The sequence below is a fragment of the Mastigoproctus giganteus genome, chromosome 3, assembly GCF_048544385.1.
Source record: "Mastigoproctus giganteus isolate SK-2022 chromosome 3, ASM4854438v1, whole genome shotgun sequence".
NCBI classification, from domain to species: domain Eukaryota; kingdom Metazoa; phylum Arthropoda; class Arachnida; order Uropygi; family Thelyphonidae; genus Mastigoproctus; species Mastigoproctus giganteus.
Genome location: NC_143577.1, coordinates 111,121,860 through 111,148,572, shown reverse-complemented (window position 1 = coordinate 111,148,572; position 26,713 = coordinate 111,121,860). Strand labels below are relative to the sequence as shown.

The window sequence follows — 26,713 nt, the reverse complement described above, 5'->3', positions numbered from 1 at the left end:
AAATTCCTATATATCATTGACAAAACCCTATGACCTGGCCTGGCAACCTGTCTGCATTGCTCAGAAAACTTCATATCTGCCTGCACAATTACTCCCAGGTCTTTTTCATTTTCTACCACCTTAAGTGTAGTACCACACAGTTGGTACATTTCTCTGGGGTTACTTCTACCCATATGCAGTACTTTGCATTTGCCAAGGTTAAACTTCAGTTGCCACTTCTTAGCCCATCTGCCCAAATTATTTAGATCCTGTTGCAGTAGCACACTGCCATTACTGTCATTAACAACCCTGCCAACCTTTGTACCATCTGCAAACTTCGACACTAAGCCTGATATACCTTCATCAATATCATTGATAAATATACAAAACAACAGTGGACCCAACACCGAACCCTGTGGGACTCCACTAATAACATTAGTCCAAGAAGAGCAGCACCCATTGATTACCACCCTCTGTCTTCTCGCACTTAACCATTCTTTTATCCATTGTAGCAACTTACCCTTAATACCATTCTGCTCCAATTTGTACAATAGTCTTCCATGTGCAACAGTGTCAAAAGCTTTCCTGAAATCCAAATATATGATATCAAAATTATTTTTTGCATCCAGTTCCTTTGTAACCACATCACAATATCCTATCAAATTTGTCAGACAAGACTTTCCCTTAACAAACCCATGCTGTGTCTGAATTATTGCTGCAGTCTTGTCTAGATGATCCTGCAATGCATCTTTAACCAGCAACTCCATTATTTTATCCGGAACAGAAGTTAAACTAACTGGTCTGTAATTACTCGTGTCACCCTTCGATCCCCCTTTGTGAATTGGGGATACATTTTCACATCTCCAGTCTGTGGGAACCTCCCCTGAGTCCAAGGATGCTCTCATAATTATGGCTAAGGGTTTGCTTAGTTGCTTTGCTGCCTCCTTTAATATAACTGGATAGATCCCATCCACCCCAGGTGCTTTTCTTACGTTTAATTTCAACAGTTTCTCTTCCACTTTGCTCTCAGTTATTACAAAATCATTAAGTATCCTGCTACAATTTGATAACCTTCTGCCATTTTCAAACCTTAATAATTCCTCACGTGTGAATGTAGATGCAAAATACTCATTCAGTTTGTTTGCTATCTGAGCAGGATCATCAACAGTCGAACCATCGATGTCAAGTGGACCAATCAGATTCATCCCCTTCCTTTTAGAGTTTATATAAGTAAAGAAATCCTTGCTGTTTTTCTTAGCATCTTTTGCCAAGGATTTCTCATAATCTGCCTTCGCCTGCTGAACCTCCTTTGTGACCTGATTACAGATTAACTTATATCTGCCATAGGCTTCTGAGTCGCTTGATAATTTATATGCATCCCATGCATTTTTCTTCTCTGTTACGAGTCTCATTAGTTCATTTGACAACCATTTAGGCCTAACCCTTGAACAATATTTCTTAATAGGTACGAAACTTTTAGTAGCATCCACGATTAATTCCTTGAATGCTTCCCACTTAGAATTTACTGTTGGTAACATCGTCAGTTGATCCCACTGTACAGAATTTAAAAACTGTCGGAGACCACTGTACTCGCCTTTACGGAAGCAAAAACCCTTTCCTTTACCCCTGATGGTAATTAAATCTTTAAGTAATAATAATCAATACTGATAAAAACTGTAATGCACTCAAAGAACATAATATATAATAAACTATTGGTATTGGCAAGTCCCGATTTGATGAAAAGCTAACTCTATAATGTTAGATCTGCAGGGTTTATGCTGCATTCAGGGATTTACTATATCCTAGGAATCTCCTGGGATATAGTAGTGTTTGGAAGGACAGCAACAGATCCGACATGTGATTCCAACTTTGAATCATGGTGTATGATCATTAGTAATTGAAAAAGATCTATGTAATATCATTAGTAATTACAAAAACCTCAGCATCCCAACCAATGGGGTTCATGTGGCTAGAAAACTGAAGCCAGCTGGAGTTGTGAAACAATAATTTTTTTATTTTACTGGAGAAAGTAGAATTTTAAAGAAAGGAAGTTTGGGTTCCAAGTGATTAGTGGAGTTAGGAGACCAGGAAACAGATGTATTTGACAGATTGGGGTAGAAAAATTTTAAGCAACAGAATATCAGAGCAAACATATGCAAAAGTACCACCACTGAAGCGAAAGGAATCACAGAGAAAATAATCAGAACAAGCGAGATGAATAGCGGTTGAGGCAATTGATAATTGGGATTCTTTCAGAAAAAGTAACTGGGACTTCGCAAACAGGTGGCAACGGAGGTCATAAGACTGGAATTGAGACCATGTATATTTTTGAAATGAATGAAGAAATTTTTGGGAGGTTAGTTCTTTTTTGCAGATGTTTGTACTTATTAGCCTGGATATTCATGATGCATTTAGTAGATAAAATAAAAGCAGAAGGGGGATGTGTCATGAAGTAATGAAATTTTTGGATATGGAGTACACAGCAAGAATATACCCAGCCCTTGACATAACATGGCCTTGACAATGTCTTGCATACACACTACTTGGACTCCCTTGTCACTAGCTGGCAGAGCAAAGAAAAGATTATACACTAGCTGATCTGGATACCTCTTGCAGAGCAAAGGGTTCAGTCTGGTGGATTATCTAGTGACTGGCCTGCAAAATCCATTTAAGACCTGTACACTTGAAATGTAAGTAAGATCAGGTCTCACCACCGCTGTGCCCATCATAACCTCAAATGCCATTAATTATACTGCATAATAACTAATTTAAACAAATTAGCATATTAAAGTGCTATAATGGGGATTTTAATAACTAATTTAAACAAATTAGCATATTAAAGTGCTATAATGGGGATTTTAATAACTAATTTAAACAAATTAGCATATTAAAGTGCTATAAATAGGGATTTTAATTTCCCAGATATTGACTGGAATTTGTGGGTTGGTCACTCACACACTAGCAAGGCTTTTGTGGATTTATTGGATGATTGTTTTCTACACCAGCATGTTCGGGAGGCAACTAGAGGGAGTAATACTCTTGATCTGATTATCAGTAGTGATTCTTCATGCATTAGGAATCTGCAGATAAATGAACCACTGGGTGGCAGTGATCACAGTGTGCTGAAGTGGGATTTACTCAAGGAGGTAACTACCATCAGAGGTAAAGGGAAGGGTTTTTGCTTTCGTAAAGGCGACTATGATGGTCTGAGACAGTATCTAAATTCTATACAGTGGGACCAACTGAAGATGTTACCAACAGCAAATTCAAAATGGGAAGCATTCAAGGAACTAATCTTGGAAGCTACCAGGCTTTACATACCAACCAAGAAATATTGTTCAAGGTTCAGGCCTAAATGGTTGTCAGATGAACTAATGAGACATATGGCAGAGAAGAAAAATGCATGGGATACATACAAATTAATGGGTGACGTGGAAGCCTATGATAGATATAAGTTGGTCTGTAACCAAGTCACAAAGGAGATTAGGCAGGCAAAGGCAGATTATGAGAAATCCTTGGCAAAGGATGCAAAGAAAAACAGAAAAGAGTTCTTTACCTATTTAAACTCAAGAAGGAAAGGGATGAATCAGATTGGTCCACTGGATGTTGATGGTTCAACAGTTGAGGATCCAGCTCAGGTGGCTAACAATCTAAACGAGTATTTTGCATCTACATTCACACATGAGGAGTTATTCAGGAAGGGGAATGTCGTAGGTGAAGTAAACATTGGCAGTGAGCTAGATGATTTTCTAATAACTGAGAGGAAAGTGGAGGAGAAATTGAGGATAAACATAAAAAAGGCACCCGGGGTGGATGGGATCTATCCAGTTATATTAAAGGAGGCAGCAAAGGAAGTAAGCAAACCCCTAGCCATAATTATGAGAGCTTCTTTGGACGACTCAGGGGAGGTACCCATGGACTGGAGATGTGCAAATGTAACCCCAATTCACAAAGGAGGATCAAAGGCTGACACAAGTAATTATAGACCTGTTAGTTTAACTTCGGTTCCAGGAAAATTAATGGAGGCACTGGTTAAAGAAGCACTGCAGGATCATCTGGACAAGAATTCAGTTATAGCTCTGACACAGCATGGGTTTGTTAAGGGCAGGTCTTGTCTGACCAATTTGATTGGATACTATGATGTAGTCACAAAAGAACTGGATGCAGGGAATAACTTTGATATTATATATTTGGATCTTAGAAAGGCTTTTGATACTGTTGCGCATGGAAGACTGCTGCACAAATTGGAGAAGTGTGGCATTCGAGGCAAATTGCTGCTATGGATAAAGGGATGGTTGAGTGGCAGAAGACAGAGAGTGGTAATCAATGGACACTGCTCAACGTGGACTAATGTTATTAGTGGAGTTCCTCAGGGTTCAGTGTTGGGTCCATTGTTGTTTTCTGTATTTATAAATGATATTGATGATGGTGTATCAGGCTTAATGTCCAAGTTTGCAGACGATACAAAGGTTGGCAGGGTTGTTAAGGACACTACTGATACTATGCTGCTGCAACAGGATCTGGAAAGGTTGAGCAGATGGGCTGAGAGGTGGCAAATGAAGTTTAACATTGACAAATGTAAAGTACTACATATGGGAAACAGTAACCCCAGATCAACGTATCAACTCTGTGGTACTACGCTGACAGTGGTAGAGAATGAAAAGGACCTGGGGGTAATTGTGCAGGCAGATATGAAGTTCTCTGAGCAGTGCAGACGAGCTGCAAGAGTAGCTCATGGTGTCTTGTCAATGATATACAGGAATTTTTCTAGCAGGGACAGGGATGTGATTATTCCCTTGTATAAGGCATTGGTCAGGCCACACCTTGAGTACTGTATACAGGTCTGGAGGCCTCATTTCAAGAAGGATGTAGAGCTGCTGGAACGAGTACAGAGAAGGGCAACAAGATTAGTGAATGGAACAAAGGGTTGCTCTTACGAAGAAAGGCTTAAGTTTTGCAAATTACAGAGCCTGGAGACTAGGCATCGCCGAGGTGATCTGATAGAGGTGTACAAGGCTTTGAATGGCTTGAGCATGCTCAATGCCGATGGGATTCTTCCTCTTGCTCAGAATAATCACCTGAGAGGGCATAAATTCAAATTGAGGAAGGACGGATGTCGGATAGATGTGCGGAAATTCGCCTTTAGCCAGCGGGCAGTTGGTTTGTGGAATAGACTTCCATCGCTTGTTGTTGAAGTTGATAGCCTAAACAAATTTAAGGCTCAGCTGGACAGGTATTTCGAACGAATTGAGGGGTGAAATGGGAGTAGTGGTTGTTTTTTTTTTTTTTTTATTGGCTGATGCTGAATAAGCTTGCTTTCTTGCATCATATGCCTCTACTAATGCTAATGCTAATAATCCTTTTTATGAAATTTATGCTTAAATTAATTATGCAGAAAGTGTAGAATTATGTATTTCAGGATCTGGTAATTTATGCAACATGCAATAATAAGAACCAGATCAGACCACATGCTGGTAAGAAGGGAAGTCTAGAAATGCAAAGCAGCATGTGGAAAAGCCATAATTACAAAACACTGATTTTGTAGATGCTAACAGATCATAATAGATTAACAGAACAGAAGGTGTTAGAAACTTAAAGGTGGAAGGACAAAAAAAAGTTTAAGAAGAAATAAATGAAAGGAATTGACAGTTGATGGAAAATAAAGTTATAGATAAGCTTTTGGACAGCTATGAAAAGAAAATGAAATAAAAGATGACTGAGGAGCTATATGGAAATGACAAAAAGGTGCAGGAAGAAAAGAAATGGGGGAAAAAAAGCAACGTTCAGGATATACAAAAAACATTCAAAGTTCAAAAAAACAGCGGTGATACAAGCAAAGGAAGAAATATAGTTGGAATATTTTCTAAATAAAGTGATGAACATGGAGAAAATTACATTCAGTTGTATCATTTTGTATATAGCTGTATAAAAGCAAACAAAGTTTGCAGAAAGAGGCATCATTATAACAATTTGAATATATAGTATGATTTGAAGTTTGGAAATGTTAGCTACACTACTTCAAAATGACTTACACCAGTTACACAAATGTCTGAAGACAAATAACTAAGATGTAATGCATAAAATGTAAGGTTATTGCACTTTGGGAACAGAAACAAAGGACTGTGGACCACAATATAATGAAACTTGAAGTTTACCATGCAGCACAAACAGGTGGCCAGTAAGTAGCATGGTCTCCAATGATTTACTGGATCTATCAAGTAAAGAAATGGATAAAACAAAGAATACTGTATTCTGAACAAGTCTGGAAGTCATATTAAAAAAAAAAAGGGCAAAGAACTTCTAAGAAAGTTCAAAGAGGGTTCATTAGATTGGTGAGGATTAAGCATCATTCCTACAAGGAATGAATTAAGCATAGACTGAAAAGAACAGTAACAGTAAAAGGTGATATAGTTGTACATGTTGGCACTAATGATATTAAGAGTAGGAGACCGGCAGAATTACTCAACAAGTACAGGTCAATGTTGAAAAAAAGCCATGAATTACGGTTGAATTTGAAAGTGTCTGCAATTCTGGCCAGACACGATAGGAGGGAGTATACGATGAGAGCCTTGTTGATCAATTCGGCCCTGGAAAGATTGTGCAAGGCTCAAGTGGTACAATTTTTTTCAGGCCTGGTCTGTACTTGTTAACAGGAGACACTGCTTCTACATGAATGAGATACACTTAAATAGAAAGGGTGCAAAAACATTTGCTGATACTATTGAGGCAGTGTTAGGTGCGTCAGAAAACTGCTAGCTTGGGGGGGGATAATAGTAGAAATAATAGATTAACAGTAGCCACTGGCAAAGGTGAAAGTGATTCTTGTACTGCTTCTACTGGAATGAGCAGCAGCAGCAGCCTGGAAAACAAGATGTGGCATATTTCAGAGACTGCTGGGAGTCATTGCGGTACAAGTAAACACATGGGTTGTGTTAGGGTAGCTAAGAATAGGAACAGGTGCGTATACTTGCGTGTACACCAATGCTAGGAGTTTGGTAAATAAATTTGATGAATTTGAGGTATTGCTCAAAACATCAAAGACAGATATTGTTGGGATATCAGAGACGTGGTGTCACACAGATATAAGGAATGCAGAACTGGAATTTGGGAAGTACAATGTGTACAGAAAGGATAGACTGGATAGGAAGGGAAGGGAGGAATTATGCTATTAGTTAAGAAACACATAAAATCCAAAGAAGTGAAGCCAGTCAACATCGCTGGACAGTGCAGTGTCGAGTCAGTTTGGTGTGACATAAGCATTGGGAGATCAAAATTGAGTATTTTTTTTGGTAGTTGTTGGCGCATAGGCTTCTGTAGCCATAATGCACCTCCCAAGGTTTTTGCAGTACTTTGATCCAAGCCCGAGGCGGGAATCGAACCCGCGACCAATGGGTTGCCAGGCAAGCACTTTACCCACCCGGCTAGCCCTGTCGGCTCGAAATTGAGAGTAAGAGTGTGCTATAGGCCGAATGACTCTGATGAGTATAATAAGAAACTGTACAGGGAAATAGAGTGGGTCAGTAAATCAGAGTCTTATAATGTGGGATTTTAATTTCCAAGATAGTGACTGAAATTTGTGGATTGATCACACACACACTAGCAAGGCTTTTGTGGATTTATTAGATGATTGTTTTCTACATCAGCATGTTCGGGAGGCAACTAGAGGGAGTAACACTCTTGATCTGATTATCAGTAGTGATTCTTCATGCATTAAGAATCTGCAGATAAAGGAACCACTAGGTGGCAGTGATCACAGTGTGCTGAAGTGGGATTTACTCAAAGAGGTAACTACCATCAGGGGTAAAGGGAAGTGTTTTTGCTTTCGTAAAGGCGACTACGACAGTCTGAGACAGTATTTAAATTTTATTCAGTGGGACCAACTGATGATGTTACCAACAGCAAATTCAAATGGGAAGCATTCAAAGAACTTATCTTGGAAGCTACTAGGCTTTACATACCAACTAAGAAATATTGTTCAAGGTTTAGGCCTAAATAGATGTCAGATGAACTAATGACATATGATAGAGATGAAAAATGCATGGAATACATATAAATTAACTTGTGACACAGAAGCCTATGATAGATATAAGCTGGTCTGTAACAAAGTTACAAAGGAGGTTAGGCAGGCGAAGGCAGATTACGAGAAATCTTTGGCAAAGGATACAAAGAAAAACAGCAAAGAGTTCTTTATTTATGTAAACTCTAGAAGGAAGGGGATGAATCAGATTGGTCCACTTTATATCGATGGTTCAATTGTTGATGATCCTGCTCAGGTAGCTAACAAACTAAATGAATATTTTGCATCGACATTCACACATGAGGAGTTATACAGCGAGGGGAATGTCAGAGGTGTATTCAACTCTGGCAGTAAGCTAGATAATCTCGTAATAACTGAGAGTAAAGTGGATGAGAAACTGTTGAAGATAAACACAAGAAAGGCAACTGGGGTGGATGGGATCTATCCAGTTATATTAAAGGAGGCAGCAAAGGAAGTAAGCAAACCCTTAGCCATAATTATGAGAGCTTCCTTGGACTCAGGGGAGGTACCCATTGACTGGAGATGTGCAAATGTGACCCCAATTTACGAAGGAGGATCAAAGGCTGACACAAGTAATTATAGACCTGTGAGTTTAACTTCTATTCCAGGAAAATTAATGGAGGCACTAGTTAAAGAAGCACTGCAGGATCATCTAGACAAGACTTCAGTTATAGCTCGGACACAGCATGGTTTTGTTAAGGGAAAGTCTTGCCTGACCAATTTGATTGGATACTATGATGCAGTCACAAAAGAACTGCATCATAGTATCCAATGAGGCAGTCACAAAAGAACTGGATGCAGGGAATAACTTTGATATTATATATTTGGATCTTAGAAAGGCTTTTGATACTGTTGCACATGGAAGATTGCTGCACAAATTGGAGCAGTGTGGCATTGGAGGCAAATTGCTGCTATGGATAAAGTGATGGTTGAGGGAGAAGACAGAGTGGTAATCAATGGACACTGCTCATCATGGACTAATGTTATTAGTGGAGTCCCTCAGGGTTAAGTGTTGTGTCCATTATTGTGTTCTGTATTTATAAATGATATTGGTGATGGTATATCAAGCTTAATGTCAAAGTTTGCAGACACTACAAAGGTTGGCAGGGTTGTTAAAGACACTACTGATGCTATGCTGCTGCAACAGGGTCTGGAAAGGTTGAGCAGATGGGTTCAGATGTGGCAAATGAAGTTGAACATTGACAAATGTCAAGTACTACATATGGGAAACAGCAACCCTAGAGCAACGTATCAACTCTGTGGTACTACACTGACAAGGTGTAAGGTATGTTTGTGTCAAACTGCACCTGGGATTTCTCCCAACTCCACATGTGTTTCGCTGTATCGAGGACAGTACATTGTCAAGCCAGAGACTTGAAAGTCTCTCATAATTTTTTTTATTCAAACTAACCACTTCCATGAGCCAGGTAACAATGGTAAAATATTCTCTGGCTGGGGGAAAAATTCCCACAGCAACCATCACTACCCTGCAACCATCCTTTTCCAATTCAAGCTTATGTACCTTATGTGTGTGTGTCATCAATGAAAGAGTAAAGGATGCCATCAACATTGAGTTAATCAATCCATTTAGAGCCGTAAACATTTCAATTAGGTCTTAATGAAGGCACCCAGTTTCCAGTCACTGCAATTTACAGAACTCACGACTTTCTTTGTCAGAGTAGCCTTTTGTGATCCCAACTAATCTTGTTGCACTTCTCTGCACCTGTTCTAAAAGATTTCCATCCTTTCTAAAATGATGCTTACAAATCTGTATGAAGTATTCAAAATGCAGCCTAACCAAGGTTGCATTCAAAATGCAGCCTATCCAGCCCTTGTACAAGGTTTTTTTTTTTTCTTTTGGATAGACAGGTTTGATGTTTTTATTAAGACAATTGTCATAATCAGTGCATGGTCATCCAGGCTATAACTGTTGTTTGATCTAAAGCACTCATTTTCCTGCTTTTGCAGCTCAGGTGTTGTAAGTTATGTGAAAATATTCCAATTTGCTTTATTTATGTGATATCTTTGGATATCCAACAGGGATTGTTGGGCTGTTTGCAACTGTTTATTTAGTTTGAAATAACTGCTCTATGATCTGATGTAGTCCAGGCTGGTTGGACACCCATAGGTAATTTTATAAGCTATTGAATTTGTAGTAAGAGTGACATCAACGTCATTCTCCCACATGGTGCTGCTAAAAGTTAGCAGGTTATTTGGCTGATTTAATACTTGAAATGTGGAAGTGACTATGTATTCAGTAAGTATCTGGCCATTTGGTGTGTGTCTCTGCTCTGTCTTCTACACAGCTGTACCATAAGGTTGATCGGCAGTTGACATCAGCACACACAATAATGTTAGCATTAGGTAGCAAATCTGTAACTACTTGTAGATATTCAATAGTGTGATTTATATCTTCACCTGTTGTGGAATACAATTAAATAATATGAAACTGTCCTACAGCACTGGTGATATGGGCACACACTCATTGAGGAGCAGAGGTGACCCATCTTTGTGACTGTAAGGTCAGCATTTTTAACTACTATTTCTGTAAAAGGGATGCCTTGTATTCTATGATTTTATAGTTTCTTGGGTATCCTCAAACCCTAATTCCTTTGTACAATGAAATACTCACCTCTTTGTCCCTGGTGGAAAAATTCCTGTCCCTCATTGAGAGAGGTCTTTGAGCTATTAACTGTTCGTAACTTGCCACCATTGTTATACGATACAACGTGTGCACCGAACTAGATAGCGTAAGGTCTAATGGAAAACTAGATAGTGAGTATTGTAATATCAATTAATCAATAAAATTTATTAATCATATTAAATTTCATTGTCAATTGAATTGTACTTTAACTAATTAAATATAGCGACCTAGTTTTTACAAACGTAACATCATAAATTAATACATATAAGTTCACAGGGGATAAGAAAGTCATATAACGTAACTCGGATATATATATATATATATATATATATATATATATTAGCGTTATAACTGCATAGGGACATAAGTTTAGGGTTACATTTTTTATTGGGATTTTATTGAACTTGAATAGAAATCATGATTCACATCAGAGCAGCAAAGCAAAAGGCTCAAACTAATGGAAGTGGCTCAGGGGAGAATGAGGGGGGGCAGTTGTCCTCTGAATCACAGTCTATTAAAATGCACTGCTTGTTTGATGTTTGTGGAGCAATCAGGAATGGGACACGATATTGCCAAGGGGAATGTCTTTGTGTGTGCGAAATGTAAGGAGTGCGTGGAAATCAGGCGACAACTGAGCATCGTTATGGGCTTATATGAGAGCTTGAAGGACAGGGTGGATGCCCTCGAAGGATTTAAATTGAGGGGCCCCATCAAGCTCTCAGCTGCCCACATCAATGCCAGAGCTTGCACTTGAACATCACGCAACACAGCGGCAATTCCCAAAGCAGAATGCACTGGTCCCAAAGGAACTAGCTGTTGTAGGTGGCTGTATTGTCAGGGAAACGAGGAACATATTGTGCAAAAAGGATAGATGGAACAGGACCAGGGTATGTCTGCCAGAGGCAAAGATTGATGACGTTGTAGAGCAGATATCATCTTTTAAGGGCACAAAAGGTAATGATGTTGTACACATTGGCACTAATGATATTAAGAGTAGGAGACCCATGGACTGAAGATGTGCAAATGTGACCCCAATCCACAAAGGAGAATCAAAGAGAGACACAGGTAATTAGAGACCTGTTAGTTTAACTTCTGTTCCAGGGAAATTAATGGAGGAACTGATTCAAGAAGCATTGCAGAATCATCTAAGCAAGACTTCAGTCATAGCTCGGACAGCGTGGGTTTGTTAAGGGGAAGGCTTGTCTGACTAATTTGACTGGATGCTATGATGTAGTCACAAAGGAACTGGATGCAAAGAATAACATTGACAAATGTAAAGTACTACATATGGGAAACAGTAACCACAGAGCAACGTATCAACTCTGCGGTACTACACTGACAGTGGTGGAGAATGAAAAGGACCTGGGGGTAATTGTGCAGGCAGATATGAAGTTCTCTGAGCAGTGCAGACGAGCTGCAAGAGTAGCTCATGGTGTCTTGTCAATGATATACAGGAATTTTTCTAGCAGGGATAAGGAGGTGATTATTCCCTTGTATAAGGCAATGGTTAGGCCACATCTTGAGTACTGTATACAGGTCTGGAGGCCTCATTTCAAGAAGGATGTAGAGCTGCTGGAACGGGTACAGAGAAGGGCAACAAGATTAGTGAATGGTACAAAGAGTTGCTCTTACGAAGAAAGGCTTAAGTTTTGCAAATTACAGAGTCTGGAGACTAGGCACCGGCGAGGTGATCTGATAGAGGTGTATAAGGCTTTGAATGGTTTGAGCATGCTCAATGCCAATGGGATTCTTCATCTTGCTCAGAATAATCACCTCAGAGGGCATAAATTCAAATTGAGGAAATCGGATAGATGTGCGGAAATTTGCCTTTGGTCAGCGGGTGGTTGGTTGGTGGAACCGACTTCCATCACTTGTTGTTGAAGTTGATAGCCTAAACAAATTTAAGGCTCAACTGGACAGGTATTTCGAACGAACGGAGGGGTGAAATGGGAGTGGTGTGTTTTTTTTTTTTTTTTGGCTGATGCTGAATAAGCTTGCTTTCTTGCATCATATGCCTCTACTAATGCTAATGACTCTGATATCATATATTTGGATCTTAGAAAGGCCTTTGATACTGTTACACATGGAAGACTGCTGCACAGATTGGAGCAGTGTGGCATTGCAGGCAAATTGCTATGGATAAATTGATGGTTGAGTGTGAGAAGACAGAGTGTGGTAATCAATGGACACTGCTCTTCATGGACTAATGTTATTAGTGGAGTCCCTCGGGGTTCAGTGTTGTGTCCATTGTTGTTTTCTGTATTTATAAATGATATTGATGATGGTATATCAGGCTTACGAAGGTTGGCAGGGTTGTTAATGACACTAATGACAGTACACTGTTGCATGAGGATCTAGAAAAGTTGAGCGGATGGGCTGAGAGGTGGCAAATGAAGTTTAACATTGACAAATGTAAAGTACTACATATGGGAAGCAGTAATCTCAGAGTAACGTAATAACTCTGTGGTACCACACTGACAGTGGTAGAGAATGAAAAGGACCTGAGGGTAATTGTGCAGGAAATATGAAGTTTTTTGAGCAGTGCTGACGGTCTGCAAGAGTAGCTCATTGTGTCTTGTCAATGATATACAGGAATTTTTCTAGCAGGAATAAGGAGGTGATTATTTATAGAGGTGTATAAAGCCTTGAATGGTTTGAGCATGCTCAATGCTGATGGGATTCTTCCTCTCGCTCAGAATAATCACCTGAGAGGGCATAAATTCAAATTGAGGAAAGACAGATGTAGGATAGACGTGCAGAAATTTGCCTTTAGCCAGCGGGTGGTTGGTTGATGGAACAGACTTCCATCCCTTGTCGTGGAAGTTGATAGCCTAAATAAGTTTAAGGCTCAGCTGGACAGATATTTTGAACGAACAGAGGGGTGAAGTGGAAGTGGTTTTTTTTGGCTGATGCTGCATAAGCTTGCTTTCTTGCATCAAATGCCTCTACTAATGCTAATGCTAATTTCCTTTTATAAGGCAATGGTCAGGCCACACCTTGAGTACTGTATACAGGTCTGGAAGCCTTATTTTAAGAAGGATGTAGAGCTGTGGGAACGAGTACAGAGAAGGGCAACAAGATTAGTGAACAGAACAAAGGGTTGCTCTTACGAAGAAAGGCTTAAGTTTTGCAAATTATAGTGTGGAGACTAGGCACCAGCGAGGTGATCTGATTGAGGTGTATAAAGCCTTGAATGGTTTGAACATGCTCAATGCTGATGGGATTCTTCCTCTTGCTCAGAATAATCGCCTGAGAGGGAATAAACTCAAATTGAGGAAAGACGGTTGTAGGATAGATTTGTGGAAGTTTGCCTTTAGCCAGCAGGTGGTTGATTGCTGGAGCAAACTTCTGTCGTAGAAGCTGATGGCTTAAATAGATTCAAGGCAGAACTTGAAAAACATTTGGAGCGAGGGGATGGGTGAAATAAGGGGTTTTTTTTGGCTGATGGTATATAAGCTTGCTTTCTTGCATCGTGTCCTTGCTAATGCTATCATAGCAGCTTGCCTGCGTTGCCCAGAGAACTTCATATCTTCTGAGTAGACATGAAGCAGACAGGTTGTGTAGGTAGTTTCTGTACAGAGGCTGTTAGGTCAGCTTATGGTGCTCTGTCAATGAATTCTATTAAGTAATAAAAATATACTGCCTATAACATTAATCAGTAATGCTATTTTCTGATAAAATGAAGCATATTCCTCCAAGATCTCTGAAGACTGTAATTATCTCATTATTTTCTGTAAATGTTTATATATTTCGCTGCTGTTATTAAAGTTTGCATACAATATGTAGTGTATAACACTGGTAAAAAATAAAATAGAAAACAAATAGGTCAGTAAACTGTACACACTGTCTCTAATTAAGCAAAATTATTAAAAAAAAATATGTAAATAAAAAGCAAAAGCTCTACGCTTACACTTATAGATGTTTATATACTTATATACTTATAGATATATAAAGGCAGGATCACAGGCCAGACTGCAGTTATACTTCAGACACAGCATAGGTTTGTTAAGGAGAAATTTTGTCTGACCAATTTCATTGGATACTACGGTAGGATCACAAAGGAACTGGATGCAAAAAATAATTCTGATATAACATACTTGGATTTCAGGGATTTTGATACAGTCACACATAAAAGACTGCTGTATAAATTGAGCAGTGTGTTAAGGGCAAGCTGCTGCTATGGATGGTGGAGTGGGAGAAGACAGAGTTGTTATGAATGGACACTGCTCTCTGAGGACTAATATTATTAGTGGAATCCCACAGGTTTCAGTGCAGAGCCCATTGCTGTTTTCTATATTTATCAGTAATATTAAAGAAGGCATATCAGGCTTAATGTCCAAGTTTGCAGATGATACAAAGTTTGGCAGGGTGGTTAATGACAGTATGCTACTGCAACAGGATCTAGAAAAGTTAGGCAAGTAGACTGTGAAATAGCAACTGAAGTTCAACATTCACAAATGCAAATTAACGGATATGAGTAACAGTAACCCTAGAGTAACATAACAACTATGTGGTAGTACACTCAGGATAGTGCAAAATGCAAATAGCCTGTGGATAATTGTGCAGTCAGATATGAAGTACAGTCACTCCTCGTATAACACGTGTTTACATTACACAAATTCGATCATACATGATTTATGAATAGGGGAACGATGTTGCATATAACACGAACGTAATTCGCTTATGTACGATTCGCCTTTGTGTTTACAAGAAATGGTAGTTTAACACGGCGTATTCGCCGCAACTGAACACAATACAGTAGAAATGAAGAGAATATTCTGAAAATTTATTTGTTTTTATGAGTTCGTGGAAGGGGAAACATATTTCACATAATAACGTAAACACCCACAGAAATCCACTAGCAGGAACCCCCAATAAACCAGAAACTGCAAATTGTTTTTATTGTTTTATGGTAGTGACCTCCAGAAATATGCTTTAGTAAAACGTAAGCATGTAATAGCGTGTTTCCGCCTTTACTGCATTGTTTATTCAGTTTCTACACAGGCACTGCATCGTTTATTCAGTTGCTACTTGTTCGCTGTGCATTTAAGTATATCAAGCTTGCCTCCTCGTTTTTGTTCTTTTTATACTTGTGCTCTATTCTCAAAAAAATGAGTAAAATACTTGAAAAAAGTGTGATAAGGAAGCGTTCTGATGAAAATACTTCAGAGAGAAAAAGAAAAGCAATACCGATAGAAGAAAAATATGAAATCGTGAAAAGCTTTGAGCGGAATGAAAGAACATGCAATATTGTGCATGCTACAGGCCTAAATGAGAGAACGCCGAGAAAAATTAGAAAGAATGCTGAAAAAAATAAAAGCAACTTTCATAGCAGGAGCAACATAAAGTGTAACAAAATCAATTAGATCAAGACACAGAGAATTGGAAGAGATGGAACATCTTTTATCTGTTTGTATAGAAGATCTAACAAAGAAGAGATCAGGAACAAGTTTGCTTACGATAAAAGCAAAGGCATTGGCAATATTTGAAGACCTTAGAAATAAAGCTGAAACCCTCAAGAAGTGCCTTCCTTTACTGCCAGTAGTGGCTGGTTCAATAATTTCAGGAAACGTCATGCTTTCCATAATGTGAAATTATCAGGCGAAGATGCAAGTGCAGATGAAGCAGCAGCAAAGACATTTCCGCCGATACTGAAAAATCTAATTGAGAAAGAGGGGACCAAACGGGACCAAATTTTCAACCTTGATGAAACCGGACTGTATTGGTAAAAAATGCCATCACGCACATATATCTCAAGAGAGGAAGCACGATCTCCAGGCTTCAGGGCTGCTAAGGATAGACTGACTGATATGTTAGGAGCAAATGCAAGTGGCGACTTGAAACTGAAGCCTGTTGTTGTTTATCATGCAGCCAATCCACGAGCATTAAAAGGGATCGTAAGGACTGGGTGTTTACTTTAGGAACAGCCCTGGGTGTTTACTTTAGGAACAGCAGAAGAGGGTGGATGACAGGGCAGATCTTCACTGACCTTCTAGTACATGTGTTTGGGGATGTGTTTCGAAGCTACTGCAAAAAGAAAAATTTGGATTTTAAGATTTTAATTATTTTGGACAAGGCACCAAGTCACCCTCCAACCCTTGCTGAACTGTCACCAAACATTAAAATCCTGTTTTCACCACCAAACACAACATCGCTTATCCAGCCACTTGACCAAGGAGTAATTGCTGCTTTTAAGCACTATTACACAAGACACACATTTAAAATGCTGATAGCAGAAGGCAAAAATGAGACTTCTGGAAATGATCCAACATAAAGAATGCAATTTACATAATTGTGGAGGCTTGGAACAAAGTGATAAAAGAATGCTTACATGTTTGGCGGCCTCTTTTACCAGATTTTATTCGTAATTTTAAAGGCTTTGATCCTGTAAATGAGCTTCCTATATTAAAAGCACATTGTGTTGCCCTCGCAAAGCAGGTTGGCTTTGCGAGGAAGAAGATTTAGAGGAAGAAGATTTAGAAGAGTTGCTTCAGTCTCATGAAGAACTTTCAACTGAAGAACTGCAACAACTTGTTGCTGGAGGGCAGGTGGAAGATGAGGAAGACAACGAAGTTAAATGCCTAAATGCCACCATAAAACAGCTTTCTACTTCAGAGTTAGCTTCAGTTTTAAATTCATTTGAGAAAAATATGCAATGGCTAGAAGATAACGATTATAATGTAGAAAGAAGCAGAAGAGCACTTCATACAATTCAATCTGCTTTGGAGCCACATAAGCAGCTGCTTTGTGAAAAAAGGAAGATTGCGAAACGACAGAAACTAGATGTCTTTTTTATGAAAACACCCAAGAAAGAGACAGAAAATGAGCCACAGTCCTGTAGTACTGGCGTGTCCATATTTCGTCTAAAGTCCTCATCTGCATCTCCTCCACGTCCCATTTCCGATAATGATGACAACCTGCTACCACTTTCCACATAATTCCGCTGCTTCAACCCTTTTTCAAGCCCTTTCCCTCAAGCTGCCTTCATTTATTTTTAAGGTAAGAATGTAAATTTAAATGATTAAATTATTAATTTTACAACTGTGTAAGTGTTTTATTACAATTATTTATTGTGTTTGGTAATGTTTTGGTTACAAATGTGTGTCCAAGCTTGGGTAGTCGGCAACTAACCCTATTTTTCCCATAGGGCCTGTTGTTTGTATTGCATGATTATGCATTGCACAAGGGTTCTAGGAACACAACTATTGTGTTATACGAGGACTGACTGTACTCTGAGTAGTGCAGACATGCTGACAGGACAGCTCTTGGGATTTTGACAATGATATACAGGAATTTTGTTAGCATTGATAAGGTAATTATTCCATTCTATAAGGCAATGGTCAGACCAGATCTTGAGTACTGCATACAGTCTGGAGGCCTTTTTAGGAAGGATATAAAGCTGCTGGAACAAGTACAGAGAAGGGCAATTAGGTTGGTGAGGTGAACAAAGGGGTGCTCTTACCAAGAAAGGCTTCAGTTCTGCAAATTGCAGTGTCTGGAGACAGACACTTGTAGGGTTAACTGATTGAGGTGTTTAAGGCTTTGAATGGATTGAGCAAGCTCAATGCTGATGGGATTCTTCCTTTTTCTCAAACTACACACACACACACACACGAGGAGGCATAAATTCACACTGGGAAAGGACGGTTGAATAGATGTGCAGAAGTTTGCCTTCAGCCAGTGAGTGGTGAATGGTGAATGGTGTGTGTGTGTGTGTGTGTTGCCATATAAGCTTGCTTTCTTGCATCATATGCCATTACTAATGCCTAATCCCAGTTAATTTTATTTTACTTCTAAAAATATATATATTTTAAACAAAACATGCACCATTTACCATCAGAACACAGACAAATCATGAAAAAAATTTAACTAACCTTTTGATTCAAAGACTAATTAAAAAGTTGAATAAATGTTATAAAAAATTGTGTAAAATGTTATAAAACAATGCCACCATTTTAACAAGAATTTCACTCAATATCTATGATGATATCTTTCTCCTATCTGAAGACAGTCATGTAACATCTAGCTAATACTATAAAATAAAGTTACTAGAACTATTTCTTAGTAAAATACATAAAAAAATGTTAGATATAACTTAATTGTTGCCAATCATACAATTATTATTTCTAACATTTTTTCATGTATGTTCTTTTACCATTTCTTAATTGCAACAGAAGGCGAGTGCAGAGTAAGAAATGGTAAAAGAACATACTAGACTAATAGACAAATACATATAAAAACACCAACCCTGGAGTTCTAAAATTTCCATTCTTTCTCCATTAACATCATGTCCAACAAATTTTAGTCCAGCAGCTTCTAGTTCAGATACATAAGCTGGATTTACTTCATACCTATGACGATGTCTTTCCTCTATATATTCTTGATTTTCATATAGTCGTCCTACATGGAATTCAACAGATGTTACTGCAAATATATATGATAACCACAAATTTTTTATCAAATGACAAAATAAAATAACTTAAAATAAAAAATTTGCAATAATCAATGGAGAAAAGCAATGCTCACTGATGAATCAAATGATGACATGCAATTCACTCCAGTAGTATGAACTTCAAGTTTATCAAGAGTCCTTTGGTACTGTACTTCTTTTAAACAAATAGCATTACCAAAAGGTTAATAAAACTTACAACCTTTACGCTACTCGATTAAATTTAACCAACATTATGATCTTTAGGTTCAATATTTACTGCAGTCAATCCCACATGCATGCGTGTGGGATTGACTGCAGCATGCACAAACACACACTGAACCCAATCACTGAAATTATAAAATAGCTAATGCTATTTTGACCTTTCAAAATTATGAAAAGCATGATTTTATTTTGCACCCCCTCTTGTCTTTGTAGTATTAAACTGTCTGATAAATGCAATGGTCATAATTCTCACAGCCGAATGAACACCATGTTACCAGAAGTTGCCTTTAAATCTATTAATAAGGAACAGTTTGAAGGAAAAATTAAACTTGATTTTTTCAAACAAAACCTTCAGCAGCTTCAGCAAAAAAGTCATCATTAATTTTGCAAAATAAATTCGACTTCCTCTATGCTGCCTCTGATTCTAAAAAAAAAAAAAAATCAATCAGCACAGAGATCTGCCCCTGGTGGTCAATGAAATCACACAACTAAGAAGAGATAGACATAAATTGTAATGAGCTATTGGAATGAGCAGCAGCCTGGAAAACAAGATGCAGGATATTTCAGAGACTGCTGGGAGTCACTGCGGTACAAGTAAACACATGGGTTGTGTTAGGGAAGCTAAGAATAGGAACAGGTGCATGTATACTTGTGTGTACACCAATGCTAGGAGTTTGGTAAATAAATTTGATGAATTTGAGGTATTGCTCAAAACATCAAAGACAAATATTGTTGGGATATCAGAGACATGGTGTCACACAGATATAAGGAATGCAGAACTGGAATTTGGGAAGTACAATGTGTACAGAAAGGATAGACTGAATAGGAAGGGAGGGGAGGGATTATGCTATTAGTTAAGAAACACATAAAATCCAAGGAAGTGAAGCCAGTCAACATCGCTGGACAGTGCAGTGTCGAGTCAGTTTGGTGTGACATAAGCATTGGGAGATCAAAATTGAGAGTAAGAGTGTGCTATAGGCCGAATGACTCTGATGAGTATAATAAGAAACTGTACAGGGAAATAGAGTGGGCCAGTAAATCAGAGAGTCTTATAATGGGGGATTTTAATTTCCAAGATACTGACTGAAATTTGTGGATTGGTCACACACACACACACACTAGCAAGGATTTTGTGGATTTATTGGATGATTGTTTTCTACATCAGCATGTTCAGGAGGCAACTAGAGGGAGTAACTAGAGGGAGGATCTAATTATCAGAAGTGATTCTTCATGCATTTAGAATCTGCAGAAAAAGGATCCATTAGGTGGCAGTGATCACAGTGTGCTGAAGTGGGATTTACTCAAAGAGGTAACTACCATCAGGGGTAAAGAGAAGGGTTTTTGCTTTCGTAAAGGTGACTATGATGGTCTGAGACAGTATTTAAATTCTATACAGTGGAACGAACTGATGATGTTACCAACAGCAAATTCAAAATGGGAAGCAGTCAAAGAACTTATCTTGGAAGTTCCTAGGCTTTACATACCAACTAAGAAATATTGTTCAAGGTTTAGGCCTAAATGGATGTCAGATGAACTAATGAGACATATGGCAGAGAAGAGAAATGCATGAGATACATATAAATTAACAAGGGACACAAAAGCCTATGATAGATATAAGTTGGTCGGTAACCAAGTCACAAAGGAGATTAGGCAGGCAAAGGCAGATTATGAGAAATCGTTGGCAAAGGATGCAAAGAAAAACAGAAAAGAGTTCTTTACCTGTGTAAACTCTAGAAGGAAAGGGATGAATCAGATTGGTCCACTGGATATTGATGGTTCAACAGTTGAGGATCCTGCTCAGGTAGCTAACAAACTAAACAAGTATTTTGCATCTACATTCACACATGAGGAGTTATTCAGGAAGGGGAATGCCAGAGGTGAAGTAAACTCTGTCAGTGAGCTAGATGATTTTGTATTATCTGAGAGGAAAGTGGAGGAGAAATTGAGGATAAACATAAAAAAGACACCTGAGGTGGATGGGATCTATCCAGTTATATTAAAGGAGGCAGCAAAGGAAGTAAGCAAACCCTTAGCCATAATTATGATAGCTTCTTTGGATTCAGGGGAGGTACCCATAGACCGGAGATGTACAAATGTGACCCCTTTTCACAAAAGAAGATCAAAGGATGACATAAGTAATTATAGACCTGTGAGTTTAACTTCTGTTCCAGGAAAATTAATGTAGGCAATGGTTAAAGAAGCACTGCAGGATCATCTAGACAAGACTTTAGTTATAGCTCAGACACAGCATGGTTTTGTTAAGGAAAAGTCGACCAATTTGATTGGATACTATGGTGCAGTCACAAAAGAACTGGATGCAGGGAATAACTTTGATATTATATATTTGGATCTTAGAAAGGCTTTTGATACTGTTATATATGGAAGACTGCTGCAAAAAATTGGAGCAGTGTGGCATTGGAGGCAAATTGTTGCTATGGATAAAGGGATGGTTGATGGGAAGAAGACAGAGAGTGGTAATCAATGGACTCTGATCATCGTGGACTAATGTTATTAGTGGAGTCCCTCAGGGTTCAGTGTTGGGTTCATTATTGTTTTCTGTATTTATAAATGATATTGATGATGGTATACAAGCTTAATGTCCAAGTTTGCAGATGATACAAAGGTTGGCAGGGTTGTTAAGGACACTACTGATGCTATGCTGCTGCAACAGGATCTGGAAAGGTTGAGCAGATGGGCTGAGACAGGCTGGCAAATGAATTTGAACATTGACAAATGTAAAGTACTACATACGGGAAACAGCAACCCCAGAGCAACATATCAACTCTGTGGTACTACACTGACAGTGGTAGAGAATGAAAAGGACCTGGGGGTAACTGTGCAGGCAGATATGAAGTTCTTTGAGCAGTGCAGACAGGCTGCAAGAGTGGCTCATGGTGTCTTGTCAATGATATACAGGAATTTTTCTAGCAGGGATAAGGAGGTGATTATCCCCTTGTATAAGGCAATGGTCAGGCCACACCTTGAGTACTGTATACAGGTCTGGAGGCCTCATTTCAAGAAGGATGTAGAGCTGCTGGAACGAGTGCAGAGAAGGGCAACAAGATTAGTGAATGGAACAAAGGGTTGCTCTTACGAAGAAAGGCTTAAGTTTTGCAAATTACAGTGTCTGGAGACTAGGCACTGGCGAGGTGATCTGATAGATGTGTATAAAGCTTTGAATGGTTTGTGAATGCTCAATGCCGATGGGATTCTTCCTCTTGCTCAGAATAATCACCTGAGAGCGCATAAATTCAGATGGAGGAAAGACAGGTGTAGGATAGATGTGCAGAAATTTGCCTTTAGCCAGCGGGTAGTTGGTTGATGGAACAGACTTCCATCCCTTGTTGTGGAAGTTGATAGCCTAAATAAATTTAAGGCTCAGCTGGACAGGTATTTCGAATGAACAGAGGGGTGGAAATGGAAGTGGGGTTTTTTTTTTTTTTTTTTTGGCTGATGCTGCATAAGCTTGCTTTCTTGAATCATATGCCTCTACTAATGCTAATGACACACTGAATTACCAAAGAAGGTGTTATGGGCCTACCCATGAGTTAAAAAAAAAAAAACCTTACAGAAATTTACAGTTCTTAAAACAAGCTGAAGTCAAGTAAACTATCCTGTTTAACCACCATGGATAAGATAAATACCATCATAGTTAAGGATAACAAAAAAAATGATCAGCACAAAACAGTTCAGGTACAAAACAAAAGCTTCAGTAGCACTGAAAGAGAACCACAAATAACCCAACCTGAGACTGATGAAGCTGTTAAATAAATTACAAACAATACCTGTCCTGGGGAACAGCATACTGAGGACAACATGCCAAAAAAGTTGCACAAAGTACTTTCACTTGTTTTTGAAAACCATTAATCTAATCAGCATTTCCCAAACTGGGGTCTACAGGGATCCATAGACCAGTTCCAGGGGTCCATGAAACGGATTCTCTGGAACTGGTCAAATTATTCGTTCTATGTATAGCAAATTGATGATAAAGTTATTATATATTAATGAAAAAAATAAGAATAAAGTAGAGTTGTTTTAAACATAAAACTTTGAATTTTCTTTTCAGAAAACTCAGTGTTCATACATATATACACACACATACCCAGAAACATATGCATATATATATATATATATATATATATATATATATATATATATATATATATATACACACACACGGCTGAACTTGGTTATAATAAGCATCAAGGGACTGACAAAATTTGCTCGTTATAACCGTTACTCACTATATCAGTTATAAGTTAAATGTACCTCCTATTTTTTTTTTTTAATTCTCAACTTGATAAAAAGATATTCAAAAAGAAAAATAAATATTAGAGAAGAAAAAAAATACAATATTAGTATATACCTACATATTATTTGTATTAATATGCTTGTATTCGGTTTTAAAATCGATCCAGCCAACCGCTGTTACATACAAAATCGTTCGTCATGTCCAAATTGTTCAGCAAATTTTTCTGCTTAAGCCTTCAAGATTGGACCATCTATTGAAAATCTAGCACTTCTTTCTGTAGTGAGTCATTGAAGCAATGTTTCATCGTTTGTAACCTCGCACTTTCTAAATTTTTTTTTCTGGTTATGTTCTTTTCCAGTATTCATATGTAAACATCTTTATTCTTCCACAATGTTGATACATTTGAAGAGGACAAAGAAAACTTTTTACACACACTTCGACATTTTTTGCAAATTGAGACACTTTCTTTTGCTAGTAGACATTTTTCAGAAGGAAGGGTTCATTTCTAACTGATTTTATTTCAAATGACAGTAAAGTGATCTGCAACCAAAGTTCTTAGAAATCCCATTGACAAAATTCTTAGAATTCCAGAAATGCATACAAAGTTCTTAGACATTCTGTTGACAAAATTCTTAGAAGTCCCGAAATAAATTTATGACTCAGTGAATACAAGACAATCTAGAAATGCGACAAGAGGAATGCCAATGCACTATTGCATAACCCCCATCCCCAAAGGAACAAGGTATTAAACCGGCTGCTAATCCGATGCCTGTGTTCATAAAAGCTAAGTTGCCCTTTTCATTTTTGTTAATTCCAAGAATTGGGTTTTTTTTGACTACCCAAGCAATTACGAATGTTTGCATGGTTACCAAAATTTGTACGGTATATCATTGTAGTACACTAGTTATAACAGTGAGTGATTGTATAGGAATACTCGTAAATTAAACTGAGTAAAGGTGAGAAATAACTGAGAGGAAAGTTGAAGAAAGGCACTTGAGGTGAATGGGATCTATTAAGTTATATTAATGAAGGCAGCAAGGGAAGTAAGAAAACCCATAGAAATAATTATGAGAGCATTTTTGGACTTAGGGGAGGTCTCCGAGCACTGGAGATGTGCAAATGTATTTCCAATTCAAAAGAGGGAACAAAGGTTGACACAAGTAATTAGAGACCTGCTAGTTTAACTTGGGTTCCAGTGAAAATAATGGAGTTACTGGTAAAAGAAGTAATGAAGGATCATCTAAACAAGGCCACAATTATACTTCAAAAACAGCATGAGTTTGTTAAGAGGAAATCTTGTTTAACCAATTTGATTGGTTACTATGATGTGGTCACAAAGGAACTGGATGAAAAAATAATTTTGGTATCATATACTTGGATTTCAGGAAAGCTTTTGATACCATTGCACATGAAAAACAGCTATATAAATTGGAATAGTGTGGCATTAAGGGCTAGTTGCTGTTATGGATAAAGGGATGGTTGAGTGGGAGAAGACAAAGTGGTTATCAACGGACACTGCTCTTTGTGGACTAATATTATTAGCGGAATCCCACAAGTTTTAGTGCAGGGCCAATTGCTGTTTTCTATATTTATCAATGATATTTATAAGGACATCAGGCTTAATGTCCAAGTTTGCAGATGATATAAAGTTTGGTACAGTGGTTAATGCCAGAAATGGTGGTATGCTACTGTAACAGAATCTAGAAAAGTTAGGCAGATGGATTGAGAAATAGCAATCGAAGTTCAACATTGATAAACACAAAGTACTGCATATGGGTAGCATTAATCCCAGAGTAAAGTACCGTGTTGTACTACACTCACGGTAGTGGCAAATGAAAAAGACTTGGGGGTAATTGTGCAGTCAGATGTGAAGTTCTCTGAACATTGCAGACAGGCTGCCAGGGCAGCTCATTAGGGTTTGTCAATGATATACAGGAATTTTGCTAGCAGGGATAAGGAAGTGATTATCCCATATATATATATATATATATATATATATATCAGTGGTCAGGCCACACATTGAGTACTGCATACAGGTCTGGAGGCCTCATTTTAGGAAGGATGTGGAGCTGCTGGAATGTGTAGAGAGAAGGGCAATGAGATTAGAATTTAAATACTGTCTCAAGGGCACTGAGACAGTATTTAAATTCTATACAGTGGGATCAACTGATGATATTGCCAACAGCAAATTCAAAATGGGAAGCATTCAAAGAACTTATCGTGGAAGCTACTAGGCTTTACAAACCAACTAAGAAATATTGTTCAAGGTTTAGGCCTAAATGGTTGTCAGATGAACTAATGAGGCATATGGCAGAGAAGAAAAATGCATGGGATACAAACAAATTAACACGTGACACGGACGCCTATGATAGATACAAGTTGATCTGTAACCAAGTTACAAAGGAGGTTAGGCAGGCGAAGGCAGATTACGAGAGATCCTTGGCAAGGGATGCGAAGAAAAACAGCAAAGAGTTCTTTACTTATGTAAACTCTAGAAGGAAGGGGATGAATCAGATTGGTCCACTTGAGATCGATGGGTCAACTGTTGATGACCCTGCTCGGGTAGCTAACAAACTAAATGAATATTTTGCATCGACATTCACACATGAGGAGTTATTCAGCGAGGGGAATGCCAGAAGTGTATTCAACTCGAGCAGTAAGCTAGAGAATCTTGTAATAACTGAGAGCAAAGTGGAGGAGAAATTGTTGAAGATAAACACAAGAAAGGCACCTGGGGTGGATGGGATCTATCCAGTTATATTAAAGGAGGCAGCAAAGGAGGTAAGCAAACCCTTAGCCATAATTATGAGAGCTTCCTTGGACTCAGGGGAGGTACCCATTGACTGGAGATGTGCAAATGTGACCCCAATTCACAAAGGGGGATCAAAGGCTGACACAAGTAATTATAGACCTGTGAGTTTAACTTCTGTTCCCGGAAAATTAATGGAGGCACTGGTGAAAGAAGCACTGCAGGATCATCTAGACAAGACTTCAGTTATAGCTAGGACACAGCATGGTTTTGTTAAGGGGAAGTCTTGCCTGACCAATTTGATTGGATACTATGATGCAGTCACAAAAGAACTGGATGCAGGGAATAACTTTGATATTATATACTTGGATCTTAGAAAGGCTTTTGATACTGTTGCA

The 26,713-nt window shown here is 38.4% G+C and overlaps 1 protein-coding gene across 2 annotated transcripts in view; it reads right to left on the bottom strand.

The window, feature by feature from the left end:
- The window catches only part of LOC150088224 (CTP synthase 1-like), a 292,973-nt gene that overhangs the window by 73,454 nt on the left and 192,806 nt on the right, over positions 1-26,713 (bottom strand). For both annotated transcript variants that reach the window (XM_090369393.1, XM_090369394.1), the window contains exon 12: positions 18,909-19,061. In XM_090369393.1, coding sequence (XP_090225519.1) covers positions 18,909-19,061 — 153 coding nt within the window. The remainder of the gene's footprint in view (positions 1-18,908; positions 19,062-26,713) is intronic.